Raw genomic sequence first — 24353 nt, 5'->3', positions numbered from 1 at the left:
TTTTCCATCTGCTATTTTGATGGATGCTGCAGACTAGTCCTTTAGAGACAGTGTGGTTAGACCTTTGTGCAGAAGTAGGGGAACCTTTAGAATCTCTTCTAAAAGAGATTTCTCTGACCTTCTTTATATTTATTTGTTGGTTCTTAGTTGTAAATACTTATTTATCCTTGTGATGTGGAGAGAAGGAAGAGCACCCATGAAGTATAAATACGTAAAACTGAGATACTCTACCTCTCTCTCTAGTTTCATGGCTATGTGATCCTTATGCTTACTCACACAGCCACGTACTTTTTCAAATGGGGCTGTTGGTTGCTCTGACTTGGTATTTCCTTCCTAATGTTGTTATATCCTTGTTAACTGAAAAATCTGTAAATGCACCTTCTTTAGCAAAAATTAAAAATCTTTCCTCAACCTTAATAAAGCTAATCATAAGAAAAAGACTTCCATAAACCAAATTTTATAGTATATTACCTGATGTCCTACCCTTGGAGGGATGTGGCCTGGTCTTAAGGTATATAATTAGCAAAAGCACTGCCTGTTGGTGTGGGTTTTCAGTCACAGGGGACACTAGTCTGTAGGCAGAGGTCTAGGACATCCAGATGAGGAGAGTAGAGTAGACTTTCCAAAAGCATTGCAGTTTTGTAGGAGACACTCATTTGTGCCCCTGTAGAGGTTTGTCCTGTATGATCCATGTCACTGAGGGAGGATATTTACACACTGACTTTGGCATCTGACTGAGATTCATGGAGGAGGGTGGTTGCCCTGACAGTCAGATCAGGATGTACTCCATGTAATTCTTGCATGGGAAACTATTATTCTATGAACTATATAGGAACCCTAAGGAAGTGTTTCCTAAGGATATTTTAAAATCCTTACTTATGAGCTGGTCCCACTCCTTTTCTGGACCCTGTATGATAAAGGGCCAGACCAGTGCAGCTGACAGCCTCTGAAGGGAAGCAGAAATGACAGGTCTTTGTTTCTGGCCCTTTACTTTGAGGGACGTTTGACAGCAAGAGGTGGGATAAACTCCAGCCTAGTTGTTCTCCATTATTGTGCAGGTCACGATTTAATTCTATGGGCGGCAGCAAAGCTGGAGAGCTGCGTTCGCTGACACCCGGAGTGGAAAGCCCGAGGTGACAGCAATTACTCATTTCCAGTAGCAAACACTCTACGTAGGAACAATAGCAAGTACCCAGCCGGGGGAGGGAGGAGTATAAAGGCTAAGTGCAAACAGAAGGATTGGTGTGAGAAGGACGGCCACATTTGAAATCTGTTTCCTGTGCAGGCAGCTGTGAAGAGCAATGTCCTGGAGGCTCAGCACCCCCGGTCGCGGCCCTGTCAGGGCTCCAGCGCTGTTAGGAAATCTCTGTCTGTCTGTCTGTCTGAATGTGCTTGAGCAGCTGCTCAGCTGACCAGATAATTACCCAGGCTGATGGCCAGGCTGCCTGGAAATACATTTTGAAAAGGGATTGCAAAGTGGGATTTCCAGAGTGCCGTGAGAGCAAAGAGGATCAATCCTCAGAGAGAGAGAGATTCTGTACATTGGGGCTACAGTATTTTGGCACAGGTTTCCCCAAAAGCAAATATTTCTCTCAAAATGCTCAGAGTCTAAAAAAATAGCAATGTAAATACAGTTGGAATGTAGTGGTTATTCTATAGGAAGTACATTTTAAACAAAACCAAGGCTAATGCTGGATCCTTTTTGTTCTGGGAAAACTGAAGGCATTATTGGGGCTACAGAGGTTGGGAGACTGATGGCAAGAAACCGGGCTGAACAAACAGGCAAAGAATTTGGAAGATGTAAAGAAAGGTCAAAATCTGAGGTACAGAAATGAAAAGCACCCATAATAAGCCTCACAGTGAAAACTATTTTATTTAGTATGTTCTTGTAAACCCTTCCTTCTGCCAGGTTCAGGTAGAGTAAATGCTAAGCAAAATGTTTGATTCAAAATATTTCAGCATTTGAGGTTTATGTATAGTTAACTGACAGCTGCCAAATCATGTGGATTTCTCCTCAAGAAGCAAAAACTCTTGAGTGAGGCCATAGAAATATTAAGTCAGAGAAACGATGTATTGTGGTGTCCCATTCTCTGTTTCCCTTTTGTGGGGAAAAGGAGAAATTTTAATTTTGTTATGATTATTATCAGCTTAGTCAAACTGTCACTGCCAAAGTGAAAAATGAGATTTTAAGGCTGACCCAAATGTTCCTATCACAAATGCTACACAATCTGTAAATGATCACAGCCAGCAGGTGACAAAACATTTGCATTTGTTACACAATGGGCCTCCAGCTCACAGTCTCATATTCTATCAGTGTTAGCTGCACTCTTCAATTCAATGAGGTATTCTTACTCACCATAATTAGAGTAAGGCAAGATCTATTACATCATCCATCCTAGTCAGCCACGCCCACTTCTTCCCAAGAGCTTTGTCTGGTTTTAAATGGCTCAAATTACTTGGACTCTTACCATGACCCTTGAGAGGCTATCCAACAGCGTATCTGGGCTTAACTACTTTGTGGTGCTGCTCTCTCTGAAAGTAGGCAATACTTGCAACACAAGATCAGCAGCTGGAAACTACACCTGTCACTAGAAACTGTGGTGCTGTGTTAAAATCAGAAAAATCTGAAGTCCTATGTAATAAGAAAATAAATGATGTGGTTTAATGTAATACAGTGTAGGGATCAAGGAACAGGTCCTCAAAACACTAAAAAGGAATTAATGCTTCAAGGTAAATCTGCATATTAAAAGCCAGTCCATTGTTTTAAGCATAGATATGTCAAGAAAAGTAAAATGCATGCTGTAGGAAACGTTTTTCATTTTGGGAATCAGTGAGTTGATTTTCAGTATCCAATGCATGCTACAGAATTTGCAATTTAGGGATAGTTCTGGCACCGGTCTTTCAACATAAACAGATTTCTGAGAAATTCCTACAGCAGAAAGGCTGTGACTCTCTGGCTATTGGCATTAGAGAGTGGATTCAAAATTTCTACAAGAGCCCTGCCTCATTTAGGAATTTGGCTGCAGCACTTCCAGGAATCTGAAGAGCAGCAAGCAGAAGCATCTGAAGAGAGATCTTAAACATGTGTAGATGTTTACTTTTGCTTGTCTTGCTTTTTGAGATTACTAGATGGTCTTTTGGCTCAGCATAAGGGAAAATGCCCTTTTGCTAGTTTTAATAATTGGTGTTGGGGAACCTAGAACAGTCACAGGTAGAAGGTGAATGTAGTAAGAATTTAAAGAACATCTGTTGCAGAAGAAGCTCCCTGTGGTTTTGGTTTTCCAAAGTACAAGACTCTTTTAAGGAAAAAAGGAAACAATTCTGTTCTTTCAAGATGGCCCAACTTGCCTGGAATAAAATTAATATGCCCTTACATAGAAGTATTTGGCAATGCTAGTCCAGTCAGATGCCTTCTTAGATAAAAACTGAGTTTGGAAAGCAGAAAACTAGTTGGCAGTATTTGAGTTATTAGATCTTACATGTTTCTAAATTAGCCTGTTTTTTCATATTGCTGTGACTGACTTAAAAAACCACTGGAAATCTAAGATTTTTTTAAATTAAATAATTTCACAGTTTCTAGGATATAAAGCACACTTTAAAAAAAACACTTGGCTCCTGTTAGTGATCCACATACAGAGCTCAGCTTTTCAGTTTGTCCTCTATGTCCAAATAAAGTGCTTTGTCTATCAAAGCAATTTCAGCTGAAGTTTTAAGGATGGCTTTTCAGGTGCTGTGTTTAACAAAAGGACTGAGAGAAGGACTGACAGATTACAATCATACACTCATCATTCTTTCTCTACAGGCACTGAGCACCACACAGTGTGCAGTTACTGCAGGGAGGAGGGGTGGGCTTTGGTTCTGTGTCTGACACAACAGATGTCAACCTGTGCAATAAGGAGGCAGGTCTGACTTTCAGCTCCTCATCCTCAAGGATGACTCCTCAGAAGGCACTCAGTGTCAGTAGGCTCACAGCTGTACACTTATAAAAATACCACTGCCTCCTTACCTGAGGCTATCAGTGCAGATATACAAAATAAATTCACACTTCCCAAGAGGCAAGGCAGAGAGCACTGTTTGGATATTCTGTCTATGCACATATCAAGGTTTCCATAATGTTGAAGTGTCCCATCACATCGCTTGGATGGAGAGAGAGAAATCTTCTTTAACTTAATTTGTCATTTTTTTCCAAAGTATCTGTCAACCCAGTAAGGGTTGTTTGTTTATTACATACTGAGAAGAGAATCTCTATGTCAGTAGTTGTTCACTGTAACTGCAAGATTTGAGGAGCATCAAGATCTTTGTTGGTTTAATACCTAAATAAAGATGTACTAATTTAGAAAACAGTTACTAAGCTGATATTAAATTAGAACTAGTCTCTACCCGTACACTTTTCCTTAGTTCAGGAAGACTTTTTAACCACAACTTTCTTTTTTATTAGTATTATTTCCTCACTAGAGCCGCCCATTGTTGCTAGCATTCAAGTGATGATGTGGGCAAAGAGCATGCAATACAAAGAGTACAGAATACAAACTCATAGCAGTGGACATGTGTGATTGTGTTCTGAGCTCTGGGTGATGGTTAGGCAGGTCTGAACTGTTTGACATGCAAGTCTGGCAAATGAGTAGAATAGGATTTTTGGTCTACACTGAGCAAAAATGTTATGCAGTATATTCAGATTGGGGCTTTACATTCTGCATGTTCACAAACAGAAGTAATTCCTAATGCACATTAATAGGTTGATTTCAGGTAATTTTTATACTCCCCCTCCATGCAGAGCATTCCTGAGATGATGACTGTATTTGAGTGGGTGTTACAGATAGGGAATGCTTAATTAAATAAAATAAAACCACTTAAAAAAAAACTGTGGTGCTGTAAAAACTCCACTGAGTTGCACAACAAACATATTCAGGTCTTGTCAGCAGTGTCAGAAACATGAAATCTTGTTCTGAAAAGTCACGGCTTCTCCAGTACTTGAGCAACAGGAAAGCATATGGCTGCCTGCAGCATGGAATCTAAGGCAGACAGCTGAGTAGAGCTGGAGGGTGACAGTGCCAGGCACTAGCTAAGTTGTTCTGCATTTGTTATAAAATAACTGTGTTGCTGTGCATGTTGGAATTTGTATTTACAAAGCCCCAGTACACTGATCTAGCATGTCTTTGGAATAGTTGTGATCTCTGGGTAGACTGCCCTGCATGTCTCTAACCAATACCTGTTTTCTGCAACCAGTGTCTGCTTCAAAAGCACCCAGCTGGACTTCTCCCTCTTCCAACTCTTCTGAGAGGCAAGCCCGTGCCTCAGAGAGCAGCTGGACAACCAACTCAGAGGACACCAGCAGCCCAAGTATTGCTCCCTCCTACACAGATCTGCAGTCGCTGAATACCGAGGACTTGACCAGTGGTAGAACATCTGCAGCAGATTCAGCTGGTAAGAGGGAAGCCTTCAAGCTTCCATCTCAATCTTTTTGATGCTACTCAAACTCACTGTTCAGAATTAAGCCACAGGAAATGGATCCAAAGCAGAATAAACTCAAGGATTAGGCAGACTAACATTTTGTTCTATTCTAATTCCAAAAAAATCACACTTGGACTTTACACAGCACTGACATGTGCAGGCTCCCGAAGTTAGAGCCAAATGCAACTGTGTACCTGTTGATAGACTTGGAGCATTTCTGCTTTTCACATGCCACGTCAGCTTAAGCTGATCTAGGAACTAGTATGTTGTGGGAGAGGCTAGATGCCTTTCCTGAATTTCCATGCAGAAATTTTCTCAGCAGTGTATTCAGCTGAGGCAGGCCCAGTTCTGCTTGCTCCTCTCTGTTCCAGGGAGTGCCAAGACACAGATCCAGTTTGTTGGAGGCATTCTTTGCATAGTGGTTTGCACTGTTACTGAACAGTAAATGCAGAGAGAGTGTAAGACATGACATAAGATGGTTCAGGAGCAGATTTTAACCATTTAAGGATCTTGTATCTGACCTTGTAGGGCTCTATTCAGACACAATCCTGATTATGGAAAAATGTGCTACATGGCATTGTAGCTCTTTGCTCCTCAGTTGTACTCTGGGTAATCTGAAGCGGGAGAAATAGAGCAGAGTAGCACCAGTCATGTCATGGAGAATGGGAATTGCTGAATGACAAAGCTTTCACAGTGCATAAAAAAGCTGACATGTCAGGACACAGAAAAAAATACACAGCTCCAGGAGGAAGCACCTGCACTATGCTGAAAGCTGTTCAACCCAAGCTGAGGAAGGTCAGTAGCTAAACAGTTTGGTGATGAAAATCAATTCCCTGGTGTCGTGATAGCTCAGACCTGGGAGATACTTAATGTGTTTTCTCTCAGGTGGTGAATGTAAAAATATGTGGGAAATAAGATCTGTTTTGTGAGAACGGGCTTCCCAAGCCTCGCTGAGGTCATATGTCCCTTCCATAAGAAACATATGCATATATCACCTGCAAAGAGTATTATTTGGGGGTTCAGTGAAGCTGGGTTAGACTTCTAGGCAGATTTATAAACAGCAGCATGGTAGGTGCTGGCTCAGCACTTTAGACAAAGGATTTGTGGAGAAGTAGTAGTTACTTTGGATAAGTAGAGCTGTTTCTTTTTTCAAATAATGAAGTTACCACAAATCTGTCTGACCATTTTTATTTCAGAATACTCTGCTTCCTTGTACCTCTGAGTTTGGAAACCACTTTTTGGTAGAAAGGTAGGATAGGCAAGTTGTAGTATGCGCTGGATATTGCTATTTTGTTGATTTGGTATAGGCTGCTGTCACTGGGGCTGTCTCTGTCTGAGCAAAGGGAATGAGGGATGCCCAGTCCATATATAACTTCACATTATATAGCAAGTCAAAGACAAAAGGGCTGCTGTATATGCCTGTTATTCACATGGGATTATATCCTACATATGGCCTAAAGTGAAGCTGATACTTCAGTAAAAGCTTTGTGTGCAACTTTCTTATCTCAATCTGACATATTTATTAGCAAGACGAGTACAAAAACTCAGTCCAGTCACCTAAAAATCTTACAAGTAAAAAAGGAGGTAATACAAACAAAGCTGTGCTGTTAGTTAAAACATAAGATACACTAATCATAAACATAAGATACATAAAACACAAGATACACTTACACTTCCAGTACCTTAGTGATACTGGAACGTGAAGTGTGAAATACACTAAGTCTTTCTGTCACCAGGTGTAGAGTTTGCAAAAGAGCAGCAGGAACAAAGTGCATCTGTTTGTCCTGTTCCTGGGATGCCTCACAGTCCACTCCCTGAGATGGCTGCTGGCATCAGGAACGTTTGTGGAAGTGGGGAAGCTGAGGACCTAGTGGCCATGGAATTGTTGTACAGTTCTGGCTGCTCTTCTGTTGTTCAGCCCACTGTCATCCCATCATAATAGTGCATAAGTGGACAAAAAATGTATGGTCATTTTCTTCTCTCCATCCTCTCTGCCCCTCTCCAGAAATTCAGTTCTTTAAACCTGACTTGATTCAAGCATTTGATTTGCATTTCTCCCCTCAAAGGACTGGCTGACTCAGTCTGTAGTAAAGTTGAATGCTCCACCAACTGGCATTGGATTTTGGCAAATCCAAAATGGCATGTATTTTGCCATGAAGGCAAAGAGAGGAATCCTCATGCTCTGTGTGATGATGAAGTTACGTTGACTGCTAACCAGGATGTTGACTCCAAGGTCAAGCTTGCTGGAGGGAGAAAAAAAATCAGACTAATTTCACTGCTAAAAGCCCTATGAAAATAAGAAATCAATGTTTGATCTACTTAGTGATGGTAAAGAATCAGGTCTATGAAACCTGGGTCTGGGTTTAATACTGTTTCAAGTGAGAAAAACCCAGTGATGAGAAAAGCATGAAAAATTCTACTCTGTGGTCAGATGCTAAGTAAAATAACTTTTTTAGCCATGGTGAATTTTTATTGCCTGAACAGGATAAAAGGACACTCTATTCCATAATTTCACCACTTGTCTTGAATTAATCTTGCATGCAAAATGCTTAAACACCAGCTGCCTGGGGTAGTTCAGGGCACAGGGTTTTGTGTGGGAGCAGATGAAAGCCTGAGGTAGGTCTGACTAGGCATACACAGAGACAAGTCCCAGCCATAAAAATGTGCATCTTGGTGTCCAGGGTGGGTGGGCTCTAAGCACGTAGAATTTGCTGGGAATTAACTTTCTCACAACTGACACAAAATTTGAGTGTAAAACTTACGGGGTTGAGCTTATATAATGCATGTGTTTATGCAAGATATGGCCTAGGAAGATATCTGAAGGAGGAAGATGAGAGAGACCTGAATGATGCAACCTGAAGTTTACCCTTGCTACAGGGGACAGCAGAAAACCTCCTGACTGATGGAGTTGGGATAAGCAGACTGATATCCTGTAAAGGCAGCAATGTTGTATGAGCAGAGGTGGAAAAGATTTGCTTTTCTATCAAAGTGCAGCTAAAAGATGCTGCATTTCATTGCCTATGCTTGTTTGAAATCTGGCACCAAGAAGCCTTTTATATTATCCTCATCTTTTCCAGCACAAGGGACTCTTTAGGCTGCAGCAGGCTAGCCAAGAAATGTGGGTCAGGTGATAGCAGACTGTCCATTTACCAGGGGCAGGTTTATGTGGTTATAACAGCAAGCACTTTACAACAGCTGGGGTTTCACAGTGTGTGTGAAGCTGTGTTTGGTACTGCTGAAGTGCCCTTGCCTCGGAGTTCTTACCATGCCTCGCCATGTCGCCCAGCTTGGATCAATGAGCACGAAAAGAAGTAGGAACTTTTGGCCTTTGTGCTGTGCTCTGCAAGTAACACAGGACATCTCTGTTACTGATACAATACAAGTATTTGTTCCTTCTGTAGCAGATGCCTGTCTCAGCTTTCAAAAAAGGCCAAATATCTGCGAGACAGAGGAGCAACGGAGAGGCCTTCTTGTAACTGTGGTTATGGATCTGTTCTGCAGTTGTGCCCAAATACCTCACAGTCTGATTTAGATTTCTGCATTTCACCATTTTTCTTTAAAATAATTTTATCTATATAAATTAAAATTATATTGTATACAAAATATAGTTATATGTGGTCAGCATGCCTATAATAAAGAAGATACTATATATATTTACATAGCTCATAAACTATATTCTATTATAAACTTCATAGCCTATATAATAGAATCTCTCTGTATCACATAATAAAGCTGTGTATGTCTGTGTGTAGGCATAATTTTCCTCATAGCAATTTTAGGTGCATTGTTGGTAGTTGTGTTGTTTCTGTTGTGATTTGTATCTCAGCAAAGCTGCAGCTATGCCATGTTTGATGTTAATGGTTCAATTTGCTGACCAGTTGTTCTCTTTGGCACTTTCTTCTATCCCTGGGACTACTGGGATACTGAGGAAATCGCTGTGTTATTATTTTCTGAGAACATCTGCATGTTTGGAGATAGAAGGTTGCATGTGTGACCCCTAACTTCCAAAAATCCAGACAGTTCATAAATAGCACAAGGAATTAATTCTGAGAATGTTGTTATTTTCAACATCATTTAATGGGGCTCTGGTGCTTCTCTTCCAAAACTTGGAAATGGCAATTCTGACAAGCTCAGCTCCAGCTATCTTGACAGTAACAGAGGGCAAGTAATAACTTTTCAAACATTTTCCTAATGCTTTTCTGCAGTGTTTCTGTTACACTTCTTCTGTAACTGTAGCCAGCTAGATACTGAATCCTGATATGATGACTTCAAGAATGGTGTTCAGTGAGTTTCAAACAAGCAGCTTTGAACAGATTATATAGCTGTGCAATGTGGTTGCACTGAATGCCATGAACAGGGTACAAGTTCTGAAATTATTCCATGTTAATTACCATGGCAAGAGGGAGAATAGTACATGCTGATGATTACCACCTTCCATACAGAACTGCATTTCAGTTGTGCTGTTTAACTATTAACCAGTTTGTGCTGTGTCCCAGTCCCAGACACATGAAAACTTGTGCATGAGAGCCTGCCAAAGCCAGCTGGAGAGGCTGCAGAGAGGAACAACCAACCCTTGCTTCAAGGAGGAGGGGACTTCAGAATACCATGAACAAATAGCACCTAAAATATACTCCTAAACAACTCCAAACTGTAAGGGCTAGATTCAGCACCAGAGGCAGGGTTCTTTATTTTTCATGTCAATACCAGCCACCAATTCAGGAGTTTTATATCCTTCTTGTCATCCCAGATTTTTCTCATGCATTTTTAGCTTCTTGGAGAGTAATGAATTAGTGGGACAGATCTGAGAAGCTAGGTCTAGATAATTCTTGGCAGTAGAAGTGCTGTGATCCCAAGATAGACCTGTGTACTGGAAATTAGCTCATCTTCAAGTCTTCCTGGCTGCAGTATCACAATGACCTCTGCACCAGAGTTCAGTCCTCATCCCTGTGTTGCAATGAGGAAGCCTGCAGCTTGGTTGTGCAAACTGGACCTAGGTGAAGTAGAAATAGCTTTTGCCATATAGACTGACAACCTTGCTCTTTGATGAAGACTGCAGGTAAAAGTAGTGGGCCAGAGTCACTGTCTCAGTCCTGCCTTGTGGCAGGAAGGAGAGCTCAGAAAATCTGCCAGGAGGATAGGGGAACTATTAGAATGAGGAAAGAACAGGTACAACAATAAACAAATGTTTATTTCTATCTATTCAGTAGAGAGAAATAGAAAATAATCTTGGTGTGCAGTCATCTGGTTCATAGGCTTTAAGGCCAGAAAGGAGGACTGTGTTGTCATTATTATTGTCCAGTCTGGCCTCCTGCATGTCTCAGGCCAAAGAACCTCACCTGGTCATTTCTGCACCAAACCCTTCAGTTTGAAATACACAGCACAGTTGCAGGCTGTGCAGGGAATACACTGGGAACAGCCCTGAGGAAAAAGGTGTGGGGCTATTGGTGGATGAAAAGGTCAACATGAGCTGGCAATATGGAAGAAACTTTACTGTGAGGGTGGTGAGGCACTGGAAGAGATTGTCCAGAGAAGTTGTGGATGCCCCATCCCTGGAACTGTTCAGTGCCAGGCTGGATGGGGCTTGGAGCAAGCTGGTCTAGTGGAAGGTGTCCCTGCTTATGGCAGGGTGGTTGAAACAAGTTGATTTTTAAGGTTGCTTCCAACCTAAGCCACTCTATAACACTACCATATCCTGAGCAAATATTTGCATAATGTCTTTCTGATTAACATCAGCTGCAGCAAAGTTAGTCCCTGATCAGCCATTTCCATCCCTTCAAAACTTGATTTTTAAAAAGGACTGTCCTAGTGATAACATTTAAAGCAAGCTGAGATGTCAATGAGCTCAGCTCTGCCAGCTCTTGTGGGCCTAAATGTGGTCTGCTAACTTCAAAAGGTACAATACCTGCCTCCCCTACACCCCAGAAAATAACACTGATTATTTATCTTCTCTGTTACCTTGCCTCACAAAGAAGAGTGGTTGATGCTGCTGTAGGACTGTCAGATTCTTGCTTTTTCTTCAGGAACAATGAGAAATATCAGGGTGTAGGAGGACAAGATTTAACATTGCTCTTATAGTAAGAAAGGAGTTAGAGAAAGCTCAGAAGCGTCTGCTCCTCCTAATGCCTACAAGGCTGAGTCTTATGGTGCTTACCCCTGTGAATTAATTAGGCCTTCCCTGCTCCTCCACATTATAAGAAAACCAAGTCTAAGACAAGGAGAAGGCAAAGTGAGAGAGGAGAAAGTGACAGCATTCCACTGAGTCTAATTTTCATTATTGCTTGGAAATGTTACAATTAAAAACTTTATAACTTTATGTGTGTATGTATTTTATATATATATATATATATATATATATCTGCATAGAATCAGTTCTGATCTTGTGCCATGTCATTGGCCGTGTGCTGCAAACAGCTAAATGAGCATCTCCTAGTTCAGGTGCTGAGTTTTCTTCTCGTGACTATTCAGAAGTGGAAGGTACAGTAACTGTGGATTTGTAGCAGAGTTATCTTTATTATAGAAGAGCTCAATGCTGAGCCTACATGGTATACTTGATGTAGTTCACTCTTTTGACACCTATTCACCAATGTTTTTACATAGATCAGCTGAAAGGACAGCAGAGAGAAGTCCAGGGCAAGTCACAGGACTGACCTTCTCATCTGACTTTATATAGGCAATATCCCAAGACAACAGGTATGAGTAGGTGCTCTGTAGTTTGTCTCAGTGAGGCAGACTAGGTGGTATGAAGCCCTTTATTTCTGTTTGTAAGGCTGTGATTCCTCAGCCACAGTGTTTATGTTGGCCCCAGTTGGTCTCTAATGCAGAAAGCCACATGCTGATATGATAAGCCTGAGGAGTTCAGCAGGAGATTTTGCAGCTGGAAAGGACATTTCAGTGTAAAGCTTAATTGGAGATGGGATGTTTGAGTGCAGCAGCTATCTGTGCTTGCTGTGTTCACAGAGGAACAGCTTGGTTTATTTGGACCAATTCTGCGGGATGCTAAGTGGCTTCCAAGCTTAAAGCTGCTGGGAGAGAAGAACACCAAGATATCTCCCCTATCTCTTTCTAAGTGGAAAACATCACTGGCAGTTTTCAGCGACATCGTCTCGCCTGTTGCATTCAGTTCCTGGCAGCATGCTGCTGTACTGCTGAGAGGAGGCAGGAATGGCACTGTAGCCATGGAGTAGCTCTGGAGAAGCACTGTCCCAGCTTCATGCTGCTGCCCTACAGCACTGGCTGTCCCCTAGGGAACACAGTTCTGCAGCTCCAGAACCACAGCGGGATTCACCACAGGGAGGACTCATCCAGCTGAGAAGTGGCACCCTTGATTCTACGTGGCAGAGAAGCAAGCAAGGCTTCAGCAGTAGTACCAATTAACAAGAGTTGTAAATCATTGCATGTGCTCTTGATTAGAGATCCCAGTTCTGTGTAGAATTTCCTGTCTGATTATGAAGGGGTTGAATGGAGCTGGCAGAGTAAAACAGCCAGTGAAAAAGCTGGCAGCAGAAGACAGCAAGTAAGAATGAGAAATTTCACAATACCCAAATGCATGGATTTGCTTGTTTGTCTCTTGCTGTGATATCATCCAAAACCTAAGAAAGGCGGACTAAACATCACAGGAATTGGAAAAGTGATGATGAACACCTATAGGGGATCAGTTATAGAGTCATCTCCTCAAAGAACAGTGTGGGATAAAATGGGAAGCAGATTTGTCAAAAACATGAATAGTGAACAGAATAATTTAAGCAAAACCTTCAGCTTTATGTTCACAACTTATTTTCTTGTGCCCACTTAGAAACTTGTGTTAAATGTCCATTTTTATCAGGACTTCTGCCTCCCTTTTTCTTTTATTTAGCCGCAGTGTTAGGGACAAAATGTAACACTTTCTGTTATTTAAAGGCAGAAATGAGCAGAGTTGGATGACAGTACCCTAGGGAAACTGCTGATTTATGTGTTTACTTCAATATCTCTGTTTTTCACCTCATCTAGCCTTGATCAAACCATATAATACTGGAGCACAGATATGACATGAATCTTAATAACCATGTTCATCTGTTATTAGAAGCAATTTGGTCTTAATTGTCCTCATGTTTGACAGATGAGACCAAAATCCTCTGCCTCTATAAACTGGTATTTGCATTGTGACTGTGCGTGTTACATGAGAGGAAGAGGAGACTTCATGCTATTTCTTCATTCTGATCTTGCCTAGCAAGAATGAGAATTGTGATTCTGGGTTTTGTCACATGGATGCCAGTCCAATTTACTTATCAGTACCCTTGTGGTACTGCAGTATATTTCATGGACACTGATTTGAACTCATCACTTAGGACTCAGTTTTTCAAAACTATTAACAGTGCTCAATACTTTTTGTGAAGAAGTCCAGATCTGGGTTTTGCACCTAAAATTGTTTCCAAGATGCTCATGTCCCAGCTATTCTTGTTACAGTTGAACAAAATTTTCAGTGTGCTCCTCTCCAAATCTAGCCATTTAATTTAGTGTCTAAAAGGAGATTAGAGATCCTGCCAACATATGTCCTGTAGCTCTGTGTTCTCAAACTCATTACAGGCTTTGTAGAAATTATTTCATTTAGGTGGAGACTTTAGTCAACAGTTTATTGAAGCTGCTGTATTTTCACATGTAGACATTTCAGAGAGCCTTAAACATGATTCACTTGAGATCATAGGAATGGAATCTATTTCCCAGGACCCTGATGTAAATGTATTCATGACCATTTCCTATCCATGTGTTCCTGTGCCAATATTGTCTTTCAAATAGCTTTTTGCCCTCTCCATTGTAAGCAGTTTAATATATTTATACAGGGTAATTATGTCTCTCTGTGTTCATTTGCTAAACTGAATGAGGCAAGCTCTTTAGTATTCTGGTTCTCCATCCTCATCCTAGAAAGCTTTTCTCAGCTCACGTTGCTGTTTGAATTAATCTTTCGGGTATGTGGTGATCAAAACCATGCAAGACTGAGGTGTCACCACAGCCTGATATCAAGATACTTGTTCTCCCATCTTCAGGAATTGTCTCCTTGATACATCCTGGGATGTTATTTCCTTTTGTGCCAGTGCATCAGGCAAGTACCCTTGCAGTATATTCAAACAGATAGTCTATATGTGCTTGCTACGTCCTGCCTCTGCTACACATGCACTTGTATGCTTGGTGGTGGGCATGCATCTTCAGAAGGGGCTGGGGTGGAAAGGGAGCACATGCCACACAGAAGGAACAGAGAGGCACATGGTGCTCCTGGCAGAGCACACAAGTGGAGGGTGTTAGTGCATTTGTCACACCAGCCACAGCACCAGCGTCATCTCTCCCTGTGCCTCAGGGCTGCACAGCGCTGCCCCCAGCACGGGCAGCTGGCTCCAGAGTGGGACACGATCCACTGCACTGCCGCTGCAGCAGGCCCTTCACCAGCCAGCCAGCATTAGGATCTGGGTGGGAAAGTTTACATAAAAGGAGTAAGGGGGGCTTTTCTGGTGGCTTTGCTTTCCTGAACCCACCACCCCTCCTCCCCCAGACTGATCTGTTTGTTCAGGCTTGGTTGCCTCCAGCAACACATTATTAGTGCGAACTATGGTGTATCCTGGGAGACCTGCAGGATTCCCCACAAATCTTTTGAGTTTTTCGTCTCCAAGGAGGAAGAGACACAAAGGCATTTCACTCTGTTGATGCAGTTGCATGTGCATTGTTCCCCTTCTTTGAGTGTTGGTGTGTCTCTTCAGCAAATGCTGTAATTGGCCTGCTGCACAGTCTTCATCTTGCATCTTCGTCTCAGTGAGTAGATAATGCTTTTCTTGGTAAAGCCACCAAACTGCACTGCTTTGAAGGCTGTATTTGAAAACATGCTTAGCTGAAGAGCAGAGCTGTGTGCTTATTGTTGCACACACAGATCTGTCCTTGCTGATGGTAGACCTCAGGCTTTCAGGGTAAATCTGGACTTAAGATAAATACAGATTGTATTACGCATGAGCAGTTTTCCTTGATTTAGCATGGCTGCAAAGGCAGTGAAGACACAGTGGCAATGGATTAACAACACGGGCATGTTCTCGGGCACTGCTAAGACCATACATCTCTGCTAAAATCAATGCCACTGCAAATTCTTTAGATATAACAAGAGTAATGAGAGCTTCCCCACAATGTGATCAAACTCTGCAGGTATGCTTTTGATCTCTGCTTGGTTTGAAATTACAGGACTCAGCTTCAGCTCCTTTGGCTGTTCTGTGTCCCAGGCTTGCAGGAACCAGTCTGTGTGTCACAGCACAATTCAAACATCATGAAGAGCTCTTGATTTCCTGATTAGTCACGTATGTGTCCAGAGATGGACAGCATCAGATGAACTGATCTCCCATAAAGGTCAAGGCAGCTTAGCTAACAGAGGTCAGTGCTCCAGTAGAAAAGGTATCAACAACAGATGGCATCCCAGTAAAAGAGCAGTCAGAGGCAATGGACATGAGGGTTCTAATAAGGCTGATGCTGTCAGTAATGGGAGGTTATTAGAGGGCAAAGGAGTTAGGGAAATGCAGAGAAGGTGTTTTGAATGCAATCTACTTTCACCAGGTGATTCAGCTGCCAAGAGACTCAGATGTTAAAAAGTGGTGACTGGGGCTTCAGCCCTGTCCTCTGTCCTCCTACCAAGCTGATCCAGGTCTGCCAGAGGGTGGGGTACTGCTGGGGCAAAAGGGTGAGCTGTGCTCTGCTGAGATTTACAGTCCAGCTGCATCCACAGAACAAAACTAGTTTGTCTCACGCTTCTGAACAACCTAAACCTGAACTAATGGAGCAAACTGGTGTGAAAGGAGAAGGGTTTTGCCAGACCCAGTAGCTCCTTGTCTACTGGGTAAAAGGAGAAGCAGGTCAGTAGATATCAACTCATCCCTCATCATATGGCAGGGAGAAGAGTCACTCTTCAATGCACAAAGGCATTTGAGAATAACCTGATAATTCCTGGATCATTCTCAAGTCAAACAGCATGGGACCAGGACCCAGGAGGCTTTTCCTGCTAGACCTGGAAACCTAGCTCATGTGCCTCTTGATATCTTTCTCCAGGGAAGAAGTAAGGGGGAAGAAAGTACAAGGATGGATGACTAAGCTATACTTTTTCTGCATTTCAGTTATTTCTTAGTGAACAGCTTTAATCCCCCTGCTTCAGCCCATCTCCTGCTTTACAGAAAAGTTTCAAGGTGGCTCTTAAGCCATTGTTCTAATAAATGCTCTTTAACCCACATGGTTCCTTTTCCCTTTCTTCACCATGGGATTTTCTCTCTTCCTGCCCAATTTTTCTCTTCTGGGTGCTGCTCTACTTCTATTTCTTTCCAATTCAAAATAACTTAAATGCTTAAAAGCTTTGATGCCGGTGGCATCACCTTGTTTCTAGTGGGTGACCTGCTTCATCCTGCATTCCTTTCTGGCAGAGAAGGGAAAATTAGTAAAGGGACTGTCATTCCCCTTTACTTGGCAGAAGGCCCTTCTGCATGCAGAAGAATTTCTTCATAATCTAGTTCCGAACTTAAATTTCTCTTTGTTGATTGGATAATTGAAGTAGCACTGTTGCAAAGTAGTGAAAATACATGAAAAAATACATACCAATTCTAGCAGTCGCTGATGCTTTACTGGAGTGCCCTGCAGTGTCATTTAAATTCCATCAGTGAGGATAATTTCTGCACCTTACAGGAATCTGAAGCTGGTGTATTTCCCCAGACATTTTCTATTTTGTATGGTGCTGTCAAATTTCTTATACCTGGATTTCTAACATCACATTAAAAAAAAAAAAAGTGTGTTATCTCTAAAACTCAATTTTATGGATGAAAATTTTGTGTATATTTTCATTTTTCTAACTTCATTCATTAAATCATTCTCCCACCTCTCAAAAAAAAAAAGCTTTCTTTTCTGTACTCAAACACTATGAGTAGTGTTTGAGTATAGAAGTCTTTGCTTAAATTAGCATAAATTAGGAAAATGCTACTCAAGTTGATGAACCAATTTTGGAGGCAAGTGGTCTCTATGCTTAACATCATAACCACACAGAGTCCCCATGCAGTAGTCTAGAGAGACATGTAATACAGCCAAATTGCTAGAGCCACACCAAGCCTGTCCTCTACCTGGAATGAAAGTGTAAAATATGTTCTTGTGCTGTTTTTAATCTAATTGCCTAGTAATCATCAGGAGGTAAATATTCCTCACTATCTTTCCTGAAAAGTTTCAGAACTTAACACTCCCTATATATTTCATTAGTTTTTTTGTTTCAAAAGCCTTCAATCCCAGTTTGCTTTGGCAAATGCAGTACTTTGTATTTTTTCCATGTAAGCGGAGCTGGCTTTGCAATGTGTTTAATAAAGTCAGTTTCCACATTGACTATGTGCAACCAAAAGGGAAGATGTTTAAAAAGAGGAAAACACTGTGGTGAATATACAGTAATGGTCTCCAAATTGTATGCTGCATCTGCCAGTACAGTTTACTTTAAAGTAATTTTCAAGTCAACTCTTGTAAAAAACAGTGAACAAATGGTAAAAATGGTGAAAATACAACTTCTGTTAAAAAATAGCTGCTAGACTCACTAAGGCAATGAACTATGGCCATGGCATGTTTTTTTGATATCTCTGTCTTCTGTGATGAATGGCAGGACTGTTGAGCACTATAAGCATAAATTAATTTTTAATTCCAGTGATGAGGTAAGATGGTGGGAAGAGTGAAGATCCTCCAACATAATTTTTTACTCTGTGTTTTCTCCCACAGAAATTGGAATACAAAGGCTGCCTTTATCAACTGCATGGGGTTTTATTTCCCCTCAGCTTCTCATACTTTATAATTTGGCTATAAATTTTAAAGAATGGAGCAGAGATTAGAAATTAGCACCCTTTGTGTCCTTTTGAAGGCATATCAACCCCTCCTCCTTAGACACTGCAAAATTCCTTGCTAATAAGGCTGACTGAACAAGTCTTCATTAAACTGCATGTTGCTGGCCTGGAGAATTTGTCTCCATCAGCCATTCAGACCATGACCTGGACAAATCAACCATGATGCCTCAGATTTGAAAAGCCTTTGTTTGGCTTCTCACGTTCTGAACACAATTAGTAGCTCTGCAACTCATCCCCTTGGCCAAGGTAGAGTCACGCTGTCCCTTGCTGTAACTACTGGTCTTGAGGAAAGTCTCTCTGTGCATTCCTCCAGTGATTCAGTAGAATGTGATTTTAACCATGTAACTCCCAGTCCTATGGAAATGAGTGGCAGGTGAGAATAAAGCTGGTTACACCCAGTTAGCATAGTCATTCTGTACTGTCTGTGCAGGCAGTGTAATAGGAAATGTAATTTGATAAAATTTCCACTAAACTGAGGTAAAGAAACTGGCTTATGCAATATGTGTGTCATTAAGGTGACTGAGGCTTCTCTCAACTTCCAGACACTGTGGTCCAGATGTTTACCACCTCTTCTTTCAACCAGGAGTTAGTTACAATAGATGTGACTTCTGTGTAACATGGCAGAATACACAAGTCTTTTATTAAAAATCATCTTCCACTTGAAGATAAAGTTATTATAAATTATACAAATAAAGGAGGCAGCTTTTTGTAATAGTCATTAAAGGCTTAGGAGCTGTTTCACAAATATGTAGCTCCTTGAGCATGTCAGAGTTTGCTTTGCTCCAGAAGAATGAAGGGCTGGAGTTTTAAGTTTTATTTCCTCCTCATAAATCATGCACTTACTCCTGGATTGTGCATTTACTTTGGCACTGGTTTTGCTGCTTCTTCAGATTATGTTCTGTTCCCTCCAGTGTTACTGCACTGGAGAAGTGGTACACCTTCTACTCATTATGGCCAGGAGTTAAGATTTCAGATTTTTTTTGCCTCAGGCACTGGTTGAAGCCTTTCTCTGTTATGTGCCTGCAAGTCACAAGGCAGCAGAAGCATGCAGCAGGTGAGCCAGGGTACTCTCTCTTTCTGTCTATGTATATAATTATCTGTATTTCTGTATATGGGGAGGGGGTGTGCATGGATACATACTCTCATTTGTAAATTCTTGAAAGACTTCAACCGAAAATCTCAGTTGTGTTTTTGTTGGAAGGGATGGTTGAACATCATACCAACCCAACCAAGTGGCTCTTCAATCAGACAGGTCTTAACAGTGCCTCGTGTTCCCCCTGGCTTCCTCACCCACTCATCCCTCTCTATGCACACAGATCCTGGTCTCCTCAGCCACAGCGCAGATTGCTTCACAGCAGCAGGAGAAATGTTTTCTGTCAGTTGGAATCCAACCAGGATGTGAGGAAAATTGCATTCTCAGACACTTCTGAACCAGCCTTGTCTTTGGGGCACAGGGCTCCTGCTTACAGCTCTGAGGCCAGGAAGGGCTTGGTCACTTGTGATAGGAGGTGCATCTGAAGGGGTCCATTTCAAATGGATTTAAATGGCAGGCATAGTTAGGACACCCTTAGGGTTGAAGGAGACATCTCTCAGGGTTCTCAGCATGAGAACTAGAACGAGCTGGACACTGGTCTGTCACCTATGAACTTCTCTACACACTTTTCTTCTCACAGACCTTAAACGCTTATTGGCAAAAGGCTGCTTCAGGCATGTGGATTTATGTAACAAGCAGAAACTTGTCAGAGACTATGTCTCATAGATTTCCCAGGTATCAGTGGGTTTGGCTATTGATATTTTCAGTCATGAGAAGTTGTATTTAGCTCTGACTAGTGCCTGGATTATGCCATGTGTTATATAGCTGAGGAGTATCTGGCTTTCAGTTAACCTTTTCTCCTAATGTATTTTGATGCCTTTCATTCTCTATGTTTTGGGGTTTTTTTTGCTTTGATTGTATCCTGGCCTAAACCATCTTGTCCTGCTAGGATGATACTACAGAAACCCATTCTGGACTACTGAGCTTTAATTTTGCCAAATTTTCCTCCCAAGAAAAAGATCCTGGAATAGCAACTTTCAGAATTCAGTGGTTGCAAAATAATTGATAAACACAAGCCAAATGCTGCTGACTGAGGATTGTGTTCAGCCTGGGCTTGGTTCCTTCTCTCTTTCTCACCTGCTGCAGGATGAATACAGGCCAGCAGTGACAAGATACTACTCAAGAGCAAGTCCTTATCTGTTATCTATGATTCAAATGCCTCAGGAAACAGAGTTAAAAAAGACTTTCATACAGCTTTCATATTTTGTAAGGATGAATAGGAATAAAAAAATACGAATGTGAGGTGTGATGAAAATTACACCTTCTCAGGGCTATCTGGGAGAATGTAGAGACCCCTCAGTGAGATCCATTAGGCTGCCAAGCAGGCCCTAGCAGTAAAAGCTTCATTGGTTTGCTATCTACAACACTACCTGCCAGAGAGGTGTCAAACATCCAAAGGACAATCTAGACACACAGTAGATATCAGGTGGCTTTAGTTTTTCTGTAGGGGTTGTTGGAAAGGTATTGTGGCCACACTGGATTTTGTCTGAGCTTCCATCAAGGTCCAAGGTGGGGTTTTGACAGACTGGACCCAAACTGGCAATATCAGGGTGGGTAGGATCCTTCTCTAGGATGAGAAACGTGAAGTTCAGGTTGAGCTCTTGTGTAAGGAAAAATAGAGTTGAACTTAGGTTTCCCAGCAGCCAAGCACAGGCTGAGTTACCAGCTTCAAAGGCATTTTGGAGTGAAGTTATCCTTTACATTTTTCACAAAGGCTCTTGACAGTTTTTGAGACATTGTGTTTAGAGATAGTAACAGCTCTATAGTGCATGTATTTTTTGGAAGGCAGATTTTATTTCTTTCCCCACAAATCTGATTCTGTTTCTAATTTGAGTTAATTAATGTGCACATTTTAAAAGTTTTTTTTGTATTAGACAAAAGGTCAAGGGACTGCCACCTTATGAGGAAAAAAACCTGTTTCCTGAGAAACAAGCTTGCTTCAGTATGTTTGTGACATCCCAGCACCCCATGCAGTGCTCTGTCGTGGTGGCCAGATTAATTATGGACCCTAATTGGGAACAAGAAACAAAAGAGGGAGTCTAGGGAAAGATGACTTCATCTCCCTGCTCATCTTACATTACTGTTCTGCACAAAAAGATTGAGGCAACAGACAGAACAGCAAACAAAACTATCTACATAGAGTTTTCCCTTAGCTGAGGAGAGAAAGGGTAAAATGAGAAAAGGAACACTGTTTACCTGGTAAGTCACAAGAGGAGGTCTGAGTTTTCATCTTTTCCGGCCAGCATGTTTGTTTAAGGCCACACCTTTACAAGTTTTTGTTCAAGCAGTTTGTCCTTGGGCTAATTTCTCCATCTCATTCTGCTGTAGCCTCAACTTGCTATAAGCCTGGGAATTTTTAGGCTCTGTGAAAGAAGCTTTTTCTTACACTGACAGAGAAAGCCTTGTCTGCTACATGAAGTTGTTACAAGAAGGTGTGGGAGGGAAGTCAGGCATGACGGTGTTGCATAAGGGACAGTTTCACGGTTGGCAGACCGGGGGGGGATTACAAAACAAATGTTCTGCTTCTTCCATTAATTGTTTAATTTCAGTGGATTAGTATAGGCTAAAATTGGCAATACCCTAGATAGATAGGTTGCCACAAGTAAGGACAGCATGTGGCCATTCCTGATTCACTAGTTGTTTTGGGTTTTTTCTTGGGAAAGGCATCTAACCCCTGATTCCGACTCCTTGCCTATCAACACAAACGTATCCCTCTAGTAAGGCAGCCCTGTCTCTTCTGCAGGCTGGCAGGCACCAGCTTTGCTGCATGCTTTGTGCAGCATGTGCAACTTTGTGCAGCACCTTTCCCACAGGAAAGACTCACACAGTTGTCCCTGCAGTCCCTGATCACACTCGTTTCATCACCTGCCCTCACCCCCTTTCATCATTTAATTCACAATCACCATTGTACCAACACCCAGAAGTCATAGATTGGCCTCTTGTTTTTGGTTCTGCATGCTGCCACACTCCACCATTCAAACCATAAAGCCATTTACATTCTGTGAGTAATTTCATGTACTTAAAATTATTTTTATACTGATATAATTTAATGAGTAAATGGCAAATCAATTATTTTTCTGTATGCCAGGTACTTTTTGGCATTACTTCCCAAGTATCCAGACAACTTTGCCTTCACACAATCTGTTTTCCTCAGTGTGTCAAAATATCACGTGTATTTTTTTTCTACAAAGTAATCAATATGGGGAAATGAGGAAAACCTGAATAACCAAGGAATGTCACAGAGGAGCAAAAGGAGGTTAGCTGTTTCTTAGAGGCACTGACAGATTGTTCCTGTGGTTTTCAGTCTTACACCTGAACTGCTTGGGGCAGAGGTAAGGGCAAGGAAAGAAAAAATACAGGCTAAAACCAGGGCATTTGGGAACACCTAGAAGTGTATTTGGCAGGTGGAGCGCTCTGTGTTGGTGGACCCGGCTGTTTGGTGTGTAGGTTGGGTCTCCTTCTCCTTCCTTTTATGGCAAGAGCTGGCAAGAACTTCCTGGATCATTAAGTCTAATTCCTGCTATCAGAAATGGACATATCTTCTTATTAATGTTATAAATTTGTCTTGCTTGGTGTTTAAAAACAGGTGGCTTATTCCTTCCATTTTCCATCTGTAAGACTGCACTGGAATCTCATATCCTTCCAATGATCAAAAACCACCCTTGAATTTCAGTCTCTTAGTTTGAGAGAGACTCGTGTCTATGACTGAAAAACTCAGGAAAATGTTTCCAAGGAGATTAGAAATGACTGGCTGACTGAGTTCTTTAAAATGTGATATGTGCTTTGCATTTGAAAGTTATCTCTATCTTTACCCAGCCTGGAGTAAATCCAAAACAGTTTCATCTAAGAGGACAAAAGGAAATCCCAATCCTAAAGCCAGTTAGTGACAGAAGAGTTAACGGGACACAATGGTTCCGCTGCTGACACGGGGAGCAGCTTGCTGCATTTCTGCAAGGTGATGAGTTGAAATGTGAAATGTTTGGCAGTTTGGTTTAGTTTCGCCAAAAAAAAAAAAAAAAAAAAAAAAAGCGCAGCTTTATTACTGAAGCAAACCCAAAACTTCGGGGGTTTTGTTCGGCGGAGTTTAACGTGAAGTTCCGCTCCCGTTTTGCCGGCTGCTCCCTGTCTGTCTCCCACCTCCTGCTTCTCGGGGTGTGCCAGACCTGCCCCCAACCTGCACATTCCCCACCTCCCCGCCCTGCCCAGCGGGCGGGCCGGCGCGGAGCGCGCTGAGCTGAGCTGAGCTGAGCTGGGGCGGGCAGGGCGCGGGCGCCTTCCTCCGCTGCGCCACGGGCACGGCGGGGACCGCCAGCCTCCGAGGGACCCGACCCCGCCGAGTGCAGCCAGCACCGAGCCCTTCTTCTCGGCCGCCTCGGGTTAGTGTTTTTGCTTCGGTGGGAGGAGGAGGAGGAGCGGCGCATAAACTTTTAGAAGCAAGGTCCTGCAGCGGCGCGGCCGGTGCGCGCCTGGGCAGGCGGAGGGATGGCTGATACAGCAGAGAAAAGAGATTGGGGAAAACATCTCCAGCCCATGAAGTCCAAGGGAACCTCCAACACGGTGTTATTGACTTGGGAAAGTTTTATTTACAGGCAGAGTTTGGTGCTGTGAGCACTACTGGTAGGATGAGGCAGAGAGTTGACGTTTCGTCCCTTGAGAACGAGTGATTAAAAGAATTGTATGTTTTATATATGCAACTAAATCGGCATTTGATTTTCCCCTGTGCCGTATTCACAGCGCGCACTGCGCTGGTAGGAGCGCACGGTGTTGTAGAGCCGAGGAGGATGTGGGGGAGGAGGGTGGTTTGGTTCGTGAACTTTCGTGGGATGTTATTTCTCTTCTGATCAGACGGAGGAAAAGTTGGCTGTTTCTCTGTAGTAGAAGATAAAATGAAACATACGAAAAGAGCTATATTTTCTCCAAATATTGCTGAAATTATAATGGAAATTCGTGTC

The 24353-nt window shown here is 42.1% G+C and overlaps 1 protein-coding gene across 5 annotated transcripts in view; it reads left to right on the top strand.

Annotated features, from left to right (window-relative positions):
• The window catches only part of STON2 (stonin 2), a 75531-nt gene that overhangs the window by 24446 nt on the left and 26732 nt on the right, over positions 1-24353 (top strand). For all 5 annotated transcript variants that reach the window (XM_066551231.1, XM_066551233.1, XM_066551228.1 and 2 more), the window contains exon 4: positions 5227-5424. In XM_066551231.1, coding sequence (XP_066407328.1) covers positions 5227-5424 — 198 coding nt within the window. The remainder of the gene's footprint in view (positions 1-5226; positions 5425-24353) is intronic.

Source organism: Molothrus aeneus, chromosome 6 (assembly GCF_037042795.1).
Source record: "Molothrus aeneus isolate 106 chromosome 6, BPBGC_Maene_1.0, whole genome shotgun sequence".
NCBI lineage: Eukaryota > Metazoa > Chordata > Aves > Passeriformes > Icteridae > Molothrus > Molothrus aeneus.
The sequence above is the reverse complement of the archived record's forward strand: the minus strand, read 5'-3'. Positions and strand labels throughout refer to the sequence as shown.